General features: G+C 42.0%; 1 protein-coding gene across 1 annotated transcript in view; it reads left to right on the forward strand.

Moving 5' to 3' along the window:
- Positions 1-2,113: 2,113 nt before the first annotated feature.
- The window catches only part of bsna (bassoon presynaptic cytomatrix protein a), a 148,476-nt gene continuing 129,828 nt past the window's right edge, over positions 2,114-20,761 (forward strand). Inside the window, exon 1 of the mRNA XM_044130082.1 lies at positions 2,114-2,814. Coding sequence (XP_043986017.1) covers positions 2,636-2,814 — 179 coding nt within the window. The 5' untranslated portion in view covers positions 2,114-2,635. The remainder of the gene's footprint in view (positions 2,815-20,761) is intronic.

The following is a 20,761-nucleotide window of genomic DNA, read 5'->3' on the forward strand; positions in this document are numbered from 1 at the left end:
AAACACAAATTGAGGTAGAACATACACACTACGAGCAAATAAATCTAAATATATTACAGTTCATGTTGACTAATTCATTTTTAACGTTTTTGTTTTTGAGCGAGCCTGTAAAGATTAGGCTCTCTTTTCATTGTCCCTGGTGCAAAACCTTTTGCTCAACACAACTTGTCAAATCACAACTTCACAGCTTATTATTGCAACAGCATTAATACATAAGTGCAAAACAGGCTAAAGGGGCTAAGATTCTGGTCTCTCTGAACATTTGCAGCTGCGCTTTAGCTTCTACCTTCCTTTGAAAGGAAAGCTCCACAGTATTCAGGCTGTGGCTGGCAGGGTTTCCTTCATCACTATAAAGTCTCGCCTCAGAGGAAACACTTGGCAGTGCAACAAAGAGCGGACCTTCCTTCCTTATATCGACTTTGGCCGTGAGTTGCCGCCTTAAGTAGTAGTTTTGTGGCTGAACTGGTTAAATACACCTTTCAGTACTTCTGTTTTTGCGAAGCGCTGAATTTTAGGTTTTGTCACGTATACTTACATGTATTTTAAACAAAAAATTTGCATTTGCAGCTTGTGGTGTTTGTCTTATTTTTGGGGAGCTACAGCTCTGACACTGACGCTAGAAGGTATCAGATCAAATGCACAACCATGGGATGTTTTTCAGTACCTAAAAGTTAATCTGCTTTTGTTTTTTTCTTTTTTGAATTATAAAAGAAAAAGGAGGTAAAGCAGAGGAGGTTTCATGTATTTGAAGATCCCAGTGGGCAGATAAAACCCAAATCACCACAAAAGTTTTTGCCTTGACTTTCGGACTGCTTTGTTCATTTCGTAGTCGTTTCAAATTCATTTTATGTGGCAACCCCCCCAGAAAACATAAATTTTTAACTTTTTATTTGAAAAGCAAGGGGGAGGAGGGAGAAAGGATGTCTTTTTAAAAGTTTGAAGACAAGAAAGTAGTTTTGAAGTCTTATTGTTTTATTTATTGTCTAAGATAAACCAAAGGTATAACTAAAAGGGCAAACGCCAGATGACAGAGGAAGCTGAATAAACTTTGCTACGGAGTCAGGTAATGTAAAAATCAACAGAAAGCGGAACAAGCCAAGTGATAAACATAAAATGAATCAGTTAAGCACCCTATAGACTAAGGATCTTGCAATTAATAAATTGGAGCACAAAAAATGCTGAGGGAAAGTAAATGTAGGTCAGGTGTGAAGGGAGCAGAAAGCTAAACCAATACACTCACTATAAATCTTGGAATAACTTTTCAGGTTGTATGGATTTGTTAGAATTTTTTTTTTATTTGCGAATACCCCCACTAATATTAGAGCAAGTTGCAGAGAAGTCGCAACCTTTTTGCAGCCATCAACAAGGGTTTTCCATAATTATTGTTGGCTATTTAACCTCTCTTCTGGCATTATATAGTTGATCTAATCATGGCTTTAAGATTAGTCTGCAAATATTTTCTATGGTGAAGGCCAAGTCCATTCCTGCATTAGTCATTATTAAACCGGTTCTGATGTAAGCCTTAGCTGAAGTAGTACAGACTAATCCAATCTGATATGAGAACAATTCAAAAAGGTAATTAATACCACAAAGTTATGACAATCACTAGATGAGTGGAAGTAATCTTCAAATTGGCAACATAAATAAAGATGAAAAAAAAATACAGTAACTGAGAGGGGCAACAACAGGAAACATCAGACTCCCAATAGATCTTAGATGCTTTGAATTTAATCTTGCAGGCAACAGCAAAGAAAGGATCTTCTGCATTATCGTAGAATGTTTTTCCTCCTCATTTATGTTTCCAAAAATGTAACAGAACAATGAAAGATGTATTTTTCATTGCTTATCAAAAAGAACTTTTACAAAATCCCAAACGCCTGCAGCAGCCACACCGCCTGGTTCAGATAAAGGCTGAGATCCTGATAAATAAAAAGCTCAGAGCAGGTGTGTAACACCATGTACTCTCTTCGCCCACGTGACGCTTCAGTGCAGTGGACGCCTCTGCGCGTTCGCGTGGCCATCGGGTCTTTCCCTGGGAAAAGACTGACAAGCACGCGCAGCAAGAAGTCGCGCCCGCGAGTTAGTAGTAGTGTTATAATCCATGGTCTATTTCGTCAGCTGACTTTGTGTCAGGCTCACAAACTGCATTTTTTTTTTGGAGTCTATTGTACTTGTTTGAGACTTACATCAGTTCGTAATAGATGAGATTTAAAATTATTTCGGGAGTATAATTGATGCTCACCAATTATCTCAACTGATCTTGTTTGTTTTTATTTCTGTGGGATTTTTCTTCACTCTGGAGTAATCATCAGCAGTGATCTCGCTCTTCCTCGCCTTCTGGCCGCCGTGGCCGTACGGCACGCTCCCGCCCCTTCGTCAGGAGGAGACTGGTGCTGAAGCTGACGAGAACGAGGATGCGGACGATGATGGCGGTGATGGAGGAGCAGCGCTGAGTTTAGTCGCTGTTTTCTCTCCCCCTCCCCCTTTTTTCCTATTGACATTTTTTATATATGTTCATTTAAAGTAGGGCGTCATAGAAAGAAAAAAAGAAAAAGAAAGAAAGAAAAAGCGTAAACGCTGTCGATTTGACCCAGCCTGCCTTCACCTCCCTCCAATCTCCTGAGCTCGGACAGAGATGGGGAACGAAGCGAGCATGGAGGGCGGCGGGGAGCCGGGAGCCGCCGGGATGATGGGGTCGGCTATGCCCGGTGGACCCGGAACAGGACCGGGGCCAGGACAGCATATGAAGCCGGTCAACGGGGCAGCTGCCGGGGGAGGAATGGGAGTCGGAGGCCCTGGCATGGGGATGGCAAGGTAGGAGCAGCAGGGTTGGCGTTGCTTAGGGTGGATGGAGTGCAGGGTGGCACTGTGTGTAACGTTTTATCTAGCACGGAAATGCTTCAGAGAAAACGGACAAAACCACAAGATTTGATTTGGAGACAGGGTCAGGATTCACGAGATGTCACGTAGACAGCCACTTTCGCTCGTGTAAGATTTGGAAAAAGAAATTATGTTGCGTTCTTATCGGGAGCGGGCAGAAATCAAAACCCAGAGCGCTGTCCCCGGTGCTGAAACGCTACACACAGCACTACTGAGTCAAAACTGTTTATTTCAGCACGCTTTCTGTCTACAGAACGGGGGTAAATCCGCATGTGAAGGTGGCTTACAACCACCATGTTGGTTAGCAGAAAGCCTGCACGGGTGCTGCTTTGGATACGGATTGAAATGATTTGATTCCGCGGTGTCATGTGCTGTAATAGTATTTTCTTCCTCCCTGGCTCAGCAGCGTAGTGCGTTGCACTAGCAGTTATTTGCAGACCGTGCCATTGTAACTACGTGTCATTATTATGGGGTCATTTTAAAAGCTTGATTGTAACCATGTCATTAATTAAAGTGACAGGAGTTTCATTTTTTTCATGCTGAAGATGGGATGCAGCTGGATGCTCGAAGCGCCTTCATACCCTCACGTGTTTCCGCATGGATGAGATGAGTGTGAATGCGTGAAGGCGCGTGCGTGGGTGTGTGTGTGTGCGTGTGCAAGTGCGTGTCTCTGCTTTTTTTAGTCATGTAGGCCTGCATTTTATTTGCAGAGTTAGCATCCTTTGAAAATGTCAGTGTTTATAGAGTCTGACCAAAAAGAAAAAAAAAAAAAGATAATTGACGTTCCCATACTGTACAGTATCGGTGGTATGGTACCATACACAGCACACCATACTGTAATCTACCATCCCAAGAAGCATTTGTAAGACCAAACCTTGACACTGATCACAGAATCTTAAGAACCTATTCTCCTACATGCAAATTTCCAAAACATGTGGAGCATGTTTTATTGTTCAGTCAGAACAACTAGAATGTGTAATGACTTAAAAAAGCTGCAAGTCAATGCATCACTTATCCCTGTTACAAAATGCATTGTCAACACCTGCCTAGAGCTGTTAACAGGCCAGAAGAGAACAGTTTCAGTCCGAAGCATCTAAAGCTTTACAACATAAGCCATATGCCATGCAAAGCTTAGTCTTTCAGGTTACAGTAGAGTTTCAGGGGATGTTCAGCCTGATTCTCAAAGACGCCATTGGATTCATTCAGATGAGAATTTCAACAGTTTGTTAAAGACCGCAGATCATCAAGCCATTTCCAACCAGTCTTTATGGCTGAAATCAACCATAAAGTATATAAAGTGTGCAGGTATTCTCTGCCAGACATTGCGTTGTTGTGACTAATATAAAAATGATAATGTTTCATTTTACATTAAATGCTAAAAGTTTTCCCCAGACACCATATTATAAACAAATTTAGTTGCAAAGTAATACTTAATACACCAGTTTGCAAGACTCTTTAACCAAACCCCATTTAAACCACAAACACCACACTCGCTCGAGTACAAATAGGAACAAAGCTAACAAAAGTCTTTACTTGTAATAAGTAACTTCAGAAGAACATTTGATGTAGAAATGCAAATAAACTTGCATTTTAAATGTCACTAGTGACATCAGATGACAGGGACATCTCTCCTAGGGGTAACACCTGAAAGAGACTGAACATAATGTAACATGCTGTTGTGCACAGAGCAGAACTACTCCTCTTCCACTCCTCATTCATTTGCTGTCTCTGCACACAAGCTGTACAGAAACCCAGAAACCCAATCAGGATGGAGTTTTTTTGCAGGATTTCTGCAGGAATGGGGCTGCAGCTGGTCGACATGCGCCAGCGCCAGTATGTGCAATCTGTGTCCAAGACACACCCCGGGATTCATTCATTCGTCCACAGGAGGGAATCGCAGAGATGCCAGTGCCTATCCGTCATTACATAACACAGAAACCTGCGAAGCAGATGACAGCTTCAGCTATCTGCCTATAACCAACAACAGAATGAAGCCGGTACCGGTTCTGGTTACTATCCTGGTTTGCAGGATTCCCTGTCCTCATCAGTCTTGTATTTATTTATTTTTTTGTTTTGGTCATTTTTTAACTTTTTTTTCATACCTGGCACTTGCATATTAACTCATTCGGGGTAAAACAATAATAATAATAATAATAATAATAATAATAATAATAATAATAATAATAATAATAATAATAATAATAATAATAATAATAATAAAAGATAGTTTTTATAGCATGCTGCTCAACACATTAACTATTTGCACCAGAATAATAAGAGGCCATGTGAACAGACTGAATCACGTGGAGAGTGTGTTTGCTCACCACCCGCCCATTTCTCTCTCTGGTTCTCACACACACTCGGCCTCCCTCCTCCGCTCTGCTCTGCCTCACTGCCTGCTCACATCAATCCTGCTCACTCGCTACATGCATCGGTTCTCTCCTCTTCCAGTGTGTATTTGTCTTTTTGTGTGCCACTCTGTGTAATTAGCTCAGCCTTTCAATGGACATTTGAAAGCCTTGTTGTTTTCTGAACGTCTGTATCTTAATTTTCATTTCCTTGTTAAACCAGATCATTGACCACACAAATCAGGAGTTGTTATGTTTATGCTCAGAATGACGCCGTTGAAAGCTATCATAGTGTTCACAGCAGTGTGTTTATAAATTTCTGTTATTTTTCTACTGTGAAAATCTTGATGAAGATACACTCTATTTAGAAATAATAAAGTTATTGTTGATGTGGATTTTTTTGAAGGCGATATTTGATAACGACTCTGCAGACATGGCTTGCATAAATAGACACGTCCCTTTAAAGTTTTCATACTTTGTTGCGATAAAATCTCAAATGCTTATTTGTATTATTTATTAGCTCCATTATCTATGATGTGGTAAATCATGGAAGGAGAATAAACGACATAATTTTGAATTACAAGAATTGGATGTGCTCTAAAAATCTTTTACAAATGATCTGAAAACGTAGTGTTTTTATGCGCTCTGTGCCACTTTCCACTCTAATTAAATATTTTAGAGTATGTCAGCCATCTTTTTTCACAATAAAAAAATGGACAAAAATACATGGAAGTTTGTTTGTTTAAATTTGACAAAAAGTTAAATATCCTCAGCCTGTGAATACTTTCCTCAACTGTTTACACTGATTCCAACATTAAATCACGCATCTCATGTTTGTAGGACGGTCTCTTTAAGGATAAGAGTAACATGCATCATCCTAAGGAGAGTAGGCAGCATTTCTTCTTTTCCCAGTCCAGTTATCTTACTGAGAACAGCTCAACACATCTCTCTCTCTCTCTACATAAAATCTTTTTCCCTTCCTCCCTGCCCTCTTTTCAAACACTGACTTGCAGCCAACAAAAGGCTTTGTTTGAGCAATAGGATGCAAGCTCTGTCCTGTAAAGGACGGGTGTGTAAAGATAAGAAAAGAGCGAGGGGAAAGGGGGAAGCAGGGAGAGAGCTGAATAAGGTCAAAGGGTCGAGAGAAAGGAGTGAGAGGAAGATGGTGGAAGCAGATGGAGATAAGAGCCACAGTGATACAAGCAGGAGAGGGAGTCTGATGTGATAATAACACATCAAAAGACAAACTGTTCTCTTTTGCTTTTGTCTGGAATCGTGTGAAACTGTGAAATTGTAAAATATATAATTGTTATATAAATGTTATATGAAGTTGTGAGATATTATTTTATACCGCCACATGTGTGTGTGGTTTTTTAAAATTTCTTCTTTGACTTTTTCTTTGGATTTTAACGTATAAAATCAAACATGATACATAAGTAAAGAATATCTGAATTTGGCTGTAATGCTTGACCAAAATTCAGCTTGAATTGCTTGTTGTTTGTAACTGAGTCTGACTGTGGCCACATGATTACTGTGTATCATAATGAGTTGCAATGATTTGAGTTGAATTTGCTCTGAATTTTATAAAATATAACTGGATAGAAATAGATAGTAGCAAAAAAATAACTAGATTATAGCAACTTTCACTGGCAAAATAGCAAGATAAAAACATAAAAGCTTGAAATTCTAAATAGTAAGTAGTACATATGTAATAAAGATATAAAATTATAGACTAAAACAAAAAGAAAAATCTTAGAAAATAAAGGGAAGTAAAGACAAGAGGAATTTTAATGTGTTGAAGAAATTATCAGTGCTCTGGCTAAAAAGGTCTGGACGCTGTTACGTGTTAACCACAAAAAAAAAACAAAAAAACATTTAGACTCAACACAGAACAATTATAAAATGTGAAAAAAATATTATTTTTCCTAAATATACTTCTCTAATAAGCCAAGTCACCTGTAGTAGAATAAAAACAGTGAAAACTGTGAAATCTATAAAAAAAAAAAACCTTGAAAGAACATGAACAACACTGGATTTCTTTATAACAGCAAGCAGGACTGAATTAAACACAATCAGTCAACACTGGCTGCTGCCACCATGATGGCGACAGACAGCTTGCTCTTTTCAATATGGAGTCAATTTGTGTGCTGTGTATGCTGAAGTTGCTGAGTTTCTTTTTTTTTTTTACTCCCTTTTTCTTCATATGGGTTTAAATTGTTTGGCCATGGAAAAAAAAAAAAAGTTAATATTTTCACTTCCAGTGAAAAGACTCTGCTGAAAAAGGGGGTGATCAAACACGGTGGCACATGTAGACCACGACTTATTTTTAAACGGTTTAACATTTTTAAGCAAGAAGCAACAACAACAACAAAAAACCATTGGTAAAGATTCAAAACGACAGGTGGAGTCGATGAAATGGAGATGAAGGGTTGATCTTTCCAGATGGTTCAAAGAAACGAAGAGGAAGAGAAACAGACAGGAATAATCTACAGCACATATGGTGCAGGCAGCACTCTTGCTTTTGCATTGTGAATTTGTTGCTCGCTGGCTCAACTTAAAAGAATGCTAATCATCTGATACAAAACAGACTCAAATGTGTGTGTGTGTGTGTGTGTTTCAGGTGGGATTTCTTTACTGTTTAGCGCCGCTGTGACTCACCTACTGAATAAGGTGCGAGTCAGACCAACGAAGGGAATAAAATGCTCGAGTGTTCCTTTTCTTTTGTGCGTTTTTGACACGCTGCGCACACTCGTGACTGATTTTCACCTTCCAGAGGAGAGGATGTGTGAGAGCCTTTCCCTGTTGAATATTACGCGTCTAACACTCGCGACGCAGCAACATCCTGTCAGAGTGATTTTCGCTGGGAATCAGCTGCAATTGCTACTGAGGTGTGCTGCTGACATTTTTGCTCAGGGCGACATGATTCTTTTTTCACACATCAGCAGAAGAAAAGGCGTCGCTGTGATTCAGTTTCCAAACTGCTGAATTGACTGATTACAGGCCGTCCCTGTGGTCCTGTGTGGCTGGGATAGAAAATTAAGTTGTTTCATGCTAAATGCACGCAGGCCGCTGCTTCACTCTGAACTTTTGGATGAGTGCAGCTGAGATTTGTGGTTGATTTTTCTTTTCTTTTTTGTGTTGCCACAAGATTCAATTCTTTAAAGTAGCTGAACAAGCTTAATTCGGAAAAAAGAAAACACACAACAATGCTAGAATTAAAAACGAGACATTCAGATCGACAGCTTTGTAACCTTTTCCTTCATAAGAATTCCCTTGGCAGGAATTATTTTTTTTTACTGCTATGAAATGTGTTGCTTCATATTTGCCAGCTGTTTTGGGTTATTAGAGCATCCGCCATCTGCTGCAAACACAAAGGATTTCAGAGTCTAACCGTCCACTTCATTACATGCAAGATGTTAGGTAAGAAGGCTAATCTGATCTCTGAGTTTGCACGGTTTCATCTGATGAGGTTTTAATTAAACTGGGTCTTTGCATTGCAGGGGAAATTGTACTGTTTACTCAGGGTGCGTCACAGGGGAGAGAGCTTGTGAATTATTCAGGCATAAGAAACTCCTAATCTGAACAAATGAAACACAAACAAATTTGCAAACTTATTTCTGCCTGTACAGTTTCTTAAAAAAACATTACTTTGACATACTTGGTTGGATTTCGAGAGCTTGTTACACCATATTTTGTTATAAAATTGTTGACTTTCTTTTTGACCAACCTGTGCAATGTGCTGAAATAGTCAGGTGCAAGGAGTGGAAAGCAAATTAGAGAAAAACCTCTGAAAGCTCAACAAAAACTTCCGGCCTTGAGGAGCAACTGATCGAAACCCTTTTGCATAAAATTGTTTATCGCCTAAAGTCAAAAGTAGAATGTTTTGTTTCAAAAAAATAAAGTGATTGTGATTGCATTTGACCAAAACGAGAGCAAGAGCCTGTTTCTAAAAAAAAAAAAAAAAGCTCCAATGTGTTCGATCAACAGTCGGAGGCTCTCTTGTCTTCTCTCCGATCTTAATCAGGCGGCCACACAGCCTCCAAATACTGAAGGCGGTCGGGTGGCTGCACCTGGAGATAAGATGGCAATAACTACAGCATCACACCCAGAACTGTATTACTTTTCAGCAAAGAAACGATGCTGTCTCCTGGGTTATAAGTGAAGCCCAGTAATGGGCTGAGCAGATAGGATCCAGCTATCAGAACCAGGCTAAGGAGTGGAATATGCAGAATCACAGAGACGATACTTGCAGATAGCTGGATGAGGAAACAAGACGACCGTAGAAACAAAATCATTATTCCTTGCTCTACAGGCAATTTACATCCCAAAAAGGAGGAAGTGAATTTAAAATCAATGAGAGACGTATTTTTCTGAAATGCCTCCTTTCTGAAGCTGAGAAAAGTGAACTTCAATCAGTAATTAAAACTCTTAAATACGGGAAGATTAGAGACATCAGTATCAGCAAGCTGTCCCTCTCTTACAGACTTAGAAAGTAGGAAAAAAAACTTTTAGGTGTGTGAGATTATTTCAACGTGAGCTCAGTGGGTTGAATTGATGAAAAGAACATTGACAAAGTTGGAAATGCTTAAAGAGGAACACTGATGAGAAAATCAAGAAACATTTTATAAAATTGTTTAAGGACAACAATTGTAACTTTGGCATCCTGCATTATATGCAAACAGCAACAAGCCAACAAGAGATGAACAGATCTCTGTGGCAGCACCCAGTTAATGTTAAGCAGTAAAATAATGAAGAATTATCCTAAGACAGAGGTACAGAGCGATGGGACGGCATCTTTTTTTTAACAGCCATCGTTGTATTTTTGCATTATTGTAAAAATACAAAAACAAAAACTAGTTTAAAGTGACACAATCTCTCAGATAAAACAATGTAACCGAGTTAAGATGGAAATACAATCGTCGGTACACGCAAGGTGGCTGACTGTGTTTGAAACGTCGCTGTTTCATTTATTTCCAGGTCGACACTTGGAGCAGCATTTAAGCAACAGCACAGGACGTTGTCGATGGAAGAGCCTTTTGCCGTGTTTCTTAGAGAGCTGCGTCTCCTTCTAAAGGCTCAGCAGGGATTTGTGGCAGACACCGGCACAGTTTGGCCTGACCTCATGTCGTGAGCAGAGTACATTGTAATGCTTCAACCCGGTCACCCAGCATTACAAGTTTGCACAATATTGTCAGGTTAGGGCATTCCTGTACAGCGGTATCAGTCTGCGTCTACTGTAAAGTTTTCAAGAACTAGGTCTTTTATTTGCCGTTTAGCAAACATACTCACAGGCCTTTATTTATTTATTTTTTCACATTTTGCAACCACAAATCTGGGATGTATTTTTACTGAAATTTTATGAGACAGATAGAAGAAAAGGAGAATGGTAGAGCAACTTAAAAATGTTGTTGTAATCTGAAAAGTGTGGAGTACTTTTGTATGCAACCTATTTTACTCTTGGTTCAGATGTGACAGTTCGATCAAAATGGACCTTCTGTGTGTCCTCTTTGGGCCATTTTCCCGCCGGATTTCACCAAATACAACTGAGGTTAAAACTCAAAGGCGACAAGAAAAGACACCGTTGCATAAAAGTGTGCAAAAAAATATATTAGTATTTATTACTTTTGTATAACAGAATATTAAAAGTAAAAGTTGAAGCACACTGAAGCCAAACATAAACTATTAGGCACTGTTTACACAAAATAGCTTTTTAGTTCTTTTATTTTTTTAAAGAAGTATTAAAAATGTCAGGTAGCAGATGGGAGATTGCTTGAGTTTCTATGGCAACAGCCGCTGGTAATAGTTTTTCATAATTGGCTTCAGAATTTAGCACGAATACACAGGACACGATTGGAAGCACTTTAATCAAATTATGCATTATTACATCTCTATGACTCACCCGCGGTAATTATTCAGGTTTCAAAAGTAGCCCACCCAGTACCTCTCTGCAATGTCAACAAAAATCTCAGTGTAATTTATTTATTTTTTGTTTAAAGATGCAGTTTGTAACTATTACAATATATATATATATATATATATATATATATATATATATATATATATATATATATATATATATATATATATATATATATATATATATATATATATATATATATATATATATATATATATATATATATATATATATATATATATATTCTCCACTACCTTGGAAACACCCCGAAGGTAGTGGAGAATGACTCAGATCCAGACAGACAAAATGGTGAGGGCGAACCAACCAGACATAGTCGTGGTGGATAAACAACAGAGGAAAGCCGTTGTGGTGGATGTGGCAATACCAAGTGACTGCAACATCAGGAAAAAGGAGCATGAGAAACTAGAGAAATACCAGGGCCTAAGGGAGGAACTGGAGAGGGCCTGGAAGGTGAAGACCACAGTGGTGCCTGTGGTCATCGGGACCCTCGGGGCAGTCACCCCCAAACTGGAACAGTGGCTACAACAGATCCCAGGAGCAACATCAGACATCTCAGTCCAGAAATGTGCAGTCCTAGGCACAGCCAAGATACTGCGCAGAACCCTCAAGCTCCCAGGCCTCTGGTAGAGGACCCGAGCTAAGAGGAAGAAGAATCACCACCCGCGGTGGGTGAGAAGGGAATTTTATATATATATATATATATATATATATATATATATATATATATATATATATATATATATAGATATATATATATATATATATATATATATATATATGTTTGTTTTTTTTAATATATTTTTTATTTTTATATATCTTAAAACTGTCACCATGTCGTGTCAGTGTAATATGAGACAAGCGGTGAAAAAATCGTTACACTCCGCCTCCTCCCTGAGGTTGTATAAAGCACACCAAAATGCTTACAGCTGTAATTAAACAAAATGACTTTCTACAAAGTAATGACTCGCTGGGACTAAGTTTGAAAATATAATTGCAGAAAAGCAATATTTCAGATTAGTTTCAAAGGTTTTTAATTTATTTCATTTTATTCGTACGTCAGTAAAACACACTAGTTCGAGATGCTGTATCAGAGGAAATCACAATAGCTTACATTGAAGCTGTTGATGGGAAAAACAATGACAAAATGTGGACAGGTTAAATTATTTTTGAGGCACTGCAGATCTTTTTGTGTTTTTTTCTTTTATGTCAGTGCTATTTTTCATGTATGCCATTGCTCATCTCCCGTTTGTTTCGTTCACCTGAGAATACAGTTCCTGAGCCTTTTTTTTCCCCATGTGTGTGTGTTTGTCAGTGAATATGTTGCTGTGCTCTGCCACTTTCCCGCTTCTGCACCTGCAAGGGTTGTGCTGTGTTTCTCATTATGTTGTCACCACATGACAGCAAATGTATTGATACCGTAGCGGCGCTCGGCGTACGTGGATCCTCACACGCTCTCAGGGCGTTTCTACGTCGTAGTCCCGTTAGCGTTATCGCCTTCACACTGCAAAGTCTGATAAATGAATGGCTTTTCTTTCTCAATAACTTTGCACCTTTTCTCTGTATTTCCTTTTTCGAGCACTAAACTGATTTATTGTTCTGTCCTTCGGTCTTTACTCGGGTTTGTTCAAGGGTGGGTGGTAGAAAAAGGAATGCAGAGAGAAAAGAAAGAGAGAGAGAGAGAGAGAGAGAGAGAGAGAGAGAGAGAGAGAGAAAAGATCAGGATTCCACAGATTTCTGTCTGTCTTCCTAATACGGTTGGGTGTAATATCCAGGAACACATTCTCTTATTTAAAACTGAGACTTACCGTGTTTGCACCCTCACAACAGCAAATACGACAGTTTCCTCTGGACTCAGCAGGGAGGGTCGGCACAGAGACACACTCTGAAATATAGTGTCATTGTCATCAGCGTGAAGGTAAAAATAGGATCTTTGAAAGTCGGTCACGTTGGATGACACGTCCCAAAGCGGTTTTTCAGCTGCTCTGAAAGAGCTGCATCTTATTTTTTTGTACCAAATTTAATTCGTTGTCGCCTCTACAGGCATTTAAACTTGGCATAAATGGTAAATGGACAAAACCTATGTGGCACTTTTTTTTCACTCAAGGGTTTCAATAGACCACATTCACATTTGCAGAGACATCCGTACACCAACAACCAGAGCAGTTCGCAACTTGAAGCTAAATGCCTTGCCCAAGGGAGCATCTAACTCACTACTTTCTAATTGCAGGACAGCTACGTATCCCGCTGAGCCAGAGTTGTCGATACAACACTCTTACACATCAACCACAAGAGCTGATTTAAATGAAGAGCAGCGTTTCTTCCTTGCACAAAGCATATTGTACTGTCTGAGTGAACACAGCAACATGTTGCTTTGGAATCGGTGCCGTTCGTTTTGCCAAAGCAGCGAAACGAGCAACACCCCTTCACGTTGAGCACAACACCTCTGTGATTATAAAGGTCTCCTTCAGCAGTTCGCCCGCCCGCCTGCTCCTGATTGTGTTCGATGGTCCTGCACGACACGTAATGAGCGGCATAAAGGGAGGAGAGGAGGAGCGAGTTGGAGAGGGAGGTAAATCCAGCAGAACATATTGTGGCTCAGCAGTTCTGTTGTGTTGTGGCCCTGCCAAGGACAGGCTGCATATCCTCGGCATCACACTGCAACCTCATAAAAACCTTCTCGCTGCTATTAATTTTGTGTGTTGAGAAGTGACAGAGTCCTCTGTTGCGCCTGCTGATTTTTAAGACCCTCAAGCGTCTGCAATCAAAATCCAGGGTGTCATAAAGCGGGTGTGGTGGTGGCGGTGAGGCAAACGCAGTAGACCCAGATGAGGTGAGGAGGAGTTTTAATGGTGAAAAACAGTCCACAGACCTGGCAGCACTGCTGAGCGGGAGGCTGAAGCTCACTACAGGTAGCAACAGGCGATACGAGGACTCGACATACACAGACTGAAAACGGACGAAGCAAGACGTACACTGACTGACACTGACGTAGGACCCGACGAAGACAGACACACACAGGTGACACTAAATACACAAGAGGTAATCAGGGAACGAGACACACCTGGGAACTAATCACGGGGAGACAGGACAACACAGAGACTCAGACACACAAGAAAACTAGAAATAAATACACAGGAAAACACAGAACACAACAGTACCCCCCCCCTTAACGGGCGGCTCCCAGACGCCCAAAAACTGAAACACAACAAGGGTGGGTGGAGGGGAGCTGGACGGGGGGCCAGAGTCTATGGAAAAAAAACGAAAAACAACCTATCAAATAGGCGGAGACACGAGGGTCCAAAGTCCAAAAAACAAAAACAAAACAAACCCAACTGGGTGGGCGGAAACACAGGAAGGCGGGAGCCACGGAGGTGGTCAGGGGGCCGACCTCGGCGCAGGAAGCGGGAGCCACGGAGGAGGTCCGGGGGCCGACCTCGGCGCAGGAAGCGGGAGCCACGGAGGAGGTCCGGGGGCCGACCTCGGCGCAGGAAGCGGGAGCCACGGAGGAGGTCCGGGGGCCGACCTCGGCGCAGGAAGCGGGAGCCACGGAGGAGGTCCGGGGGCCGACCTCGGCGCAGGAAGCGGGAGCCACGGAGGAGGTCCGGCGGCCGTCCGTGGCGCAGGAGGCGGGAACCACGGAGGCTGTCCGGCGGCTGTCCGCGGCGCAGGAGGCGGGAACCACGGAGGCTGTCCGGCGGCCGTCCGCGGCGCAGGAGGCGGGAACCACGGAGGCTGTCCGGCGGCCGTCCGCGGCGACGAGGAGTCTCTAGAGCCGCACGGGGGCGGCGACGAGGAGCACAAGGAGTCTCTGGGGCGCCGGGGCGGCGACGAGAGCACAAGAGTCTCTGGGGCGCCGCAGGCGGCGACGAGGAGAGCACAAGGAGTCTCTGGGGCGCCGCAGAGGCGGCGAGGAGCACAAGGAGTCTCTGGGGCCGCCGGGCGGCGAGGAGCACAAGGAGTCTCTGGGGCCGCAGGCGGCGGCGAGGGAGCACAAGGAGTCTCTGGGGCCGCCGCAGGCGGCGGCGAGAGCACAAGGAGTCTCTGGGGCGCCGCAGGCGTGACGAGAGCACAAGGAGTCTCTGGGGCCGCCGCAGGCGGCGAGGAGCACAAGGAGTCTCTGGGGCGCAGGCGTCGCGAGGAGCACAAGGAGTCTCTGGGGCCGGGGCGGCGACGGGGAGCACTAGGAGTCTCGGGGGGAGCACTAGGAGTCTCGGGGGGAGCACTAGGAGTCTCGGGGGGAGCACTAGGAGTCTCGGGGGGAGCACTAGGAGTCTCGGGGGGAGCACTAGGAGTCTCGGGGGGAGCACTAGGAGTCTCGGGGGGAGCACTAGGAGTCTCGGGGGGAGCACTAGGAGTCTCGGGTGCGCTCGGGTGCGCCGGCTGGAGCGGCGGCAGGAACGGGCTCGGGTGCGCCGGCTGGAGCGGCGGCAGGAACGGGCTCGGGTGCGCCGGCTGGAGCGGCGGCAGGAACGGGCTCGGGTGCGCCGGCTGGAGCGGCGGGCTCGGGTGGCGGAAGTGTTGCTTGCGGCTCCGGCTGCGGAGGCGCTGCTGGCGGCTCCGGCTGCGGAGGCGCTGCTGGCGGCTCCGGCCGCGGAGGGTCTGCTGCTGGCTCTTGAGACGGCGGAACGGGGGTGGTGGATCGGGAGGACAGAGTCTTGGGTCTGGGAGGCAGCGGTTCTCCAGCCATGACAGCTAGCGCTGCCTCACGCTCCCACTCTGCCTCCCTCTGTAATGCCACCAACTCAGGAAGCGGAAAACGTGGAACCCAGAAGTCCAGCAGCAGACCCAAACGGATGGCGAATCCAAGCCGTCTTGTAGCAGCGTACGGCTTGGACATGGCAGCCTCATACTCGCGTATGGTCTCCGTTAATTCTTTTATTTCCTCTGGGTCCATGATGGTAATTGCGTGCCTCACCGTTCAGCTTGGTCGGGTCCTTCTGTCATAAAGCGGGTGTGGTGGTGGCGGTGAGGCAAACGCAGTAGACCCAGATGAGGTGAGGAGGAGTTTTAATGGTGAAAAACAGTCCACAGACCTGGCAGCACTGCTGAGCGGGAGGCTGAAGCTCACTACAGGTAGCAACAGGCGATACGAGGACTCGACATACACAGACTGAAAACGGACGAAGCAAGACGTACACTGACTGACACTGACGTAGGACCCGACGAAGACAGACACACACAGGTGACACTAAATACACAAGAGGTAATCAGGGAACGAGACACACCTGGGAACTAATCACGGGGAGACAGGACAACACAGAGACTCAGACACACAAGAAAACTAGAAATAAATACACAGGAAAACACAGAACACAACACAGGGCTGTGTTTCAGACTGGCTGGTAAATCGAAATTAGACAGATTCTTACAGCAAGAAGTGTGAACAGTTGTGCGTTGATGATGAGGACGGTTCTTACTTTGCTGCTTAGTGTGAACAATCAAGTCATAAATTTTGTGTTTCATGGCACTGACATTAATGAAGAACAGCTTTTGATTAATTACTTCCTCCAGTACATGCATGCATGCTTCCTGGACAGATTGCCAGTCCATCACAGGGCAACACAGCGACACACAACCACACGCTGACATCTAATGGCAACTTAGACAGACCAATTCAAATATCAGTCGTGTTGTTGGACTGTGGGAAGAAGAGCACCCAGAGAAAACCCTCAGATGTGCAGGGAGAACATGCAAACTCTGTGCATGGGATTCAAACTCAGGACTTTTCTCATTGCAAAGTAACAGTGCTGCGGTCCTGTTCAGCTGCACTTTGATAATTAATCATTTAAATATATTTGTGCATTAAAAACAACTTAAATCTTAAGAAAACTTGAAATTCATAATACAGTGCGTCATTATTTTTCAAAAGTGAACAACCATAGATCTGAGAAATGTGTCGATTGGCAGGTTCTGATGTAAATATCATCCTGCTGAGTGATTCAATTCATCCATCCATCCATCCATTTTCTATACACCCTTCGTCCCTAATGGGGTCGGGAGGGTTGCTGGTTCCTCTCCAGCTGCGTTCCGGGCGAGAGGCGGGGTTCACCCTGGACAGGTCGCCAGTCTGTCGCAGTGATTCAATTCCAAGCAGTGAATACATTGTGACACAGAGTGCATCAAGATAATGGGAATAATCTGATTATTGCAGAATCTTTACTAGGCTGAGATTACATTTTGAAATAGTTTTGAATAAAAAAAAAAGTGAGAACGTTTTGAAACACTTAGCCAAATATCTCATGGGTTCAGTCTCTATTTCAAGGTGTGAGACGTGCCGTCAGTGAGAACAACTAACAAGGGAAGTGTGCATTTTGAGTTACTAGCGTTCTAATTAAAGGTCATAGCAGATCCTGAATTATTGATGGCTCATTTTAAAAGCATACTGAGTTCTAAATTTAATTAACAAGCATTTCGATTAAAACTTCACCAGAGCCCACGCCTGCAGCGCAGAGCGACGGATCCGTTTCTACCAGCCTGACTTGTTACCATAACTGCAACAGTTTTTAGGGTTTTAACTGATATGTGATCTTTACCCTTTTTATAAATGATTACATGGAATCTCCTGTAAAACAAAACCACACATCACAGATTGCAGTATTCATTTAATAAGAACAAAGCAACAATTGAAAGCCCGTATATAGGACCAATGATGGTGTATTGGCTGGTGTATTGCAGCCTTTACTTGTGTCCACACTTCATTACACATGAATCAAACTGGGTCATCAACAATGCTTTGCAGAACTGGACAACCTGCTGCGCAGGCAATTTAACCATTTGGATGAGGTGTGTGGGAGAAGGCTGCATTTAGTCTGCAACTCTGGTCTTCAAGGGCCGGCGTCCTGCAGCTTTTATATGTGTCTCTGGTTCAGCACACCTGAATAAAATGGCTGAATTACCTCATCAGTATGGAGTCAAGTTCTCCAGGGTCCTGCTAATGATCAGATTATCTGACTCAGGCATGTTGAAGTGGAGACACATCTCAAAGCCGAGTGTCCCTCGAGTCCCCGGAGTTGCAGAGCATCTAGAAGGTGCAGCATCATGACGTTTTTAAACCCCTACTGAATCTGAAGGACAATAAGGTAAACCAAAATGGTTTTCACAAGCTTTTATCTCTTAGTGTCTCATAACAACAAAGCTTTGTGTCGTTTAAGATTGTTCTAAAAAAACCAAAAACCAAACATGCAATCATGTGTATAGAAACTAGCATATCTTTTGGAGTTTTTGTAAATTTCTTCTGAGGTTTCACTCATTTTGGTTGTTTTTAGTGTGAAAGGGCTTCGTTCAGTTCCATCTAATAAATCTGAGATGATTCATTTACAGGTTGTATTCATCTCTATGCAGACTGCAGGGACTAAAGGCGATATTTTCTGACATATTTTTCTGACATGACAGTAAAATATAAAACCTGTTGAGGTTTTTTTTTTTTTAAGCAAGTGCTACATCCACTGATTGAGAAATTTCTTCCAGATACCTCATGGAAACATTTGACCGCCCAGCCCTGCATTAAGTCACATTTCAAACAGAAGATGGAGTTAATGTGTGACCTCTTATGGCAACATTAAACATTTAGAATCTGTTCAAATTGCAATGATCGGCTCTTAAAAACCTATTTTCCATGATGGATTTCCATGCTGCTCAAAATCACACACATGGATGCACCAAATGTAAAAGAGAAATCAGTAAATAATAATAATAAAAAAAATGTGCCAAATAATATAAAAGCTGTGTTAGAGTGGCAACAGCTTGTTTTGAGCAATTTATGTCAGTAAATAGAAATTGTTGCTACTAAGGTGTTCTCTATTTATAACCTTCTGCCCCACTTACTGGCCATTTGGAGCCTGAGAAGCACAAATTAATCCTTTTATTACACACACAGCATGAAATAGCCTGCTGCTGTGGCTGCTGCTGGTGGAGCAAAAAGGCTCTGCTGGTTGAGGGAAATGATATTTGCAAACCAGGAAGGAGAAAATCACTGAAACGTAAAAAAAAGAAAAGAAAAAAGGGATCTTACTAAGGGGTTAAAAATTGTGAATGTTTCTGTTCCTCTGATTTTTACTGCTTCACAAAGAGTTTGGTCAAATTGGATTGACCGTAGTTCAGCTTGTTTGAGTCCATATTGAATCAAATCTGTGGCATTTTCCCACTCAATCCTTTATTTGTCTGGTGGAATTATTTTTGCTCTTCCGATGTGCTTATTTACACATAGCACAAAACGGGCTTTGTTTGGGCTGAGTCTGTTTTAATGAGAGTAATTATGAAGCGAGTTTTATTTAGGGCTAAACAAGGCGCTCTGTAAACAAGGATCATGGCGACGGAGAGGAAGGACAAAAACTAAGCCAGGATGGAGAAAGAACAACACAACAGCTTTTAGACGTGAAATGAATGAATGAATGAATGAATGAATGAATGAGAGCCAGCAGAAATCATGTCATCTGTCTCTGTCTTTTGTTTGTTTACAGTGGTTTTAAATGATTAAAATTGATCACTTGAACCTATTAATTTTTTGCTGAATGTATTTATTAACTCACTGAGAGAGCAGAGAAAAGCATAATCAAAGTTTGCATGTCTTTAAATCCCAAGACTATCAAACCTTGTGGGAATTTATTTATTCTTAAACACCTAAAAAAATAATTTACTTTAAATTCTAATCTAATCTTGCCTCATGTTGACTCCTGTATGCATTTGTCTAATTAATTTCCGCTTATGGATCAGACTCCTGACAATGATTTTGATTAAAGAAATGAATTATAGATGAAAAGTGCACGTTGCAGCGACTGTAATTTCTAAAAGATCTACTTGTCAAACTTTTATTTTTTTCTGTCTTCTCAAAATCCAACAAATGTATAAAAATGTCTCGTAGCAAATCAACACATCTGAGGCTCCCATCTGTTGTAAACTAAATGTAGATGTTTGAAGTGCCACATAAATGTTACACAGGTTATACAGGCATCAGGTTATCAAAGAGTCTTGAGACTTTGGCTGTGCCACGGCATTTCTTTTTTTATTGATTTACTTTAAGAACAACAGCAATGTGTGATAATTAAAGTATCTTTACATGACATATTCTAATCACATGATCAACAATAACTAATCCATCATTCAAAGGTCATAGGAGAAATGTGTTGTTCATCGTTCATGTCTCATTTGGGATTTGTATACCTGATGCTAACCTTGCACAAATGTGTTTTTTTGTTTTGTTTTTGCTGTAAAGACCAAAATGTTGAGTTATTCCGTCTTTCATTCTTTTTGCGCACCTAAAATGTGAATGGAACTGGGTTTTTCTCCTCTTCAGGTCAAAATATTACATGAGGTAAAAATGCATCTCTGCAAACATGAGTCATAACATCACAACAAATGAAACTAAAACAAATTTATAAACCAGCCACAGCTTTTTCTCAACACACTTTATCACGACTCTCCTTGTGTGTGCTAATGGTAATAGTTCAGGTGGTGCAATGCTTCATCTGATACACAGCACCTTAGCTTTCTTCTTGTGTTTTTTTTTTGCTTTTCACACCCACCAATAACTACATACTAGAATTGATCTCTTTGCTACAGACCAGAGAGTCAGGTCTTTTTATATTCTGAGACAATT

This window comes from Gambusia affinis, linkage group LG01, assembly GCF_019740435.1.
Source record: "Gambusia affinis linkage group LG01, SWU_Gaff_1.0, whole genome shotgun sequence".
Classification (NCBI taxonomy): Eukaryota; Metazoa; Chordata; class Actinopteri; order Cyprinodontiformes; family Poeciliidae; genus Gambusia; species Gambusia affinis.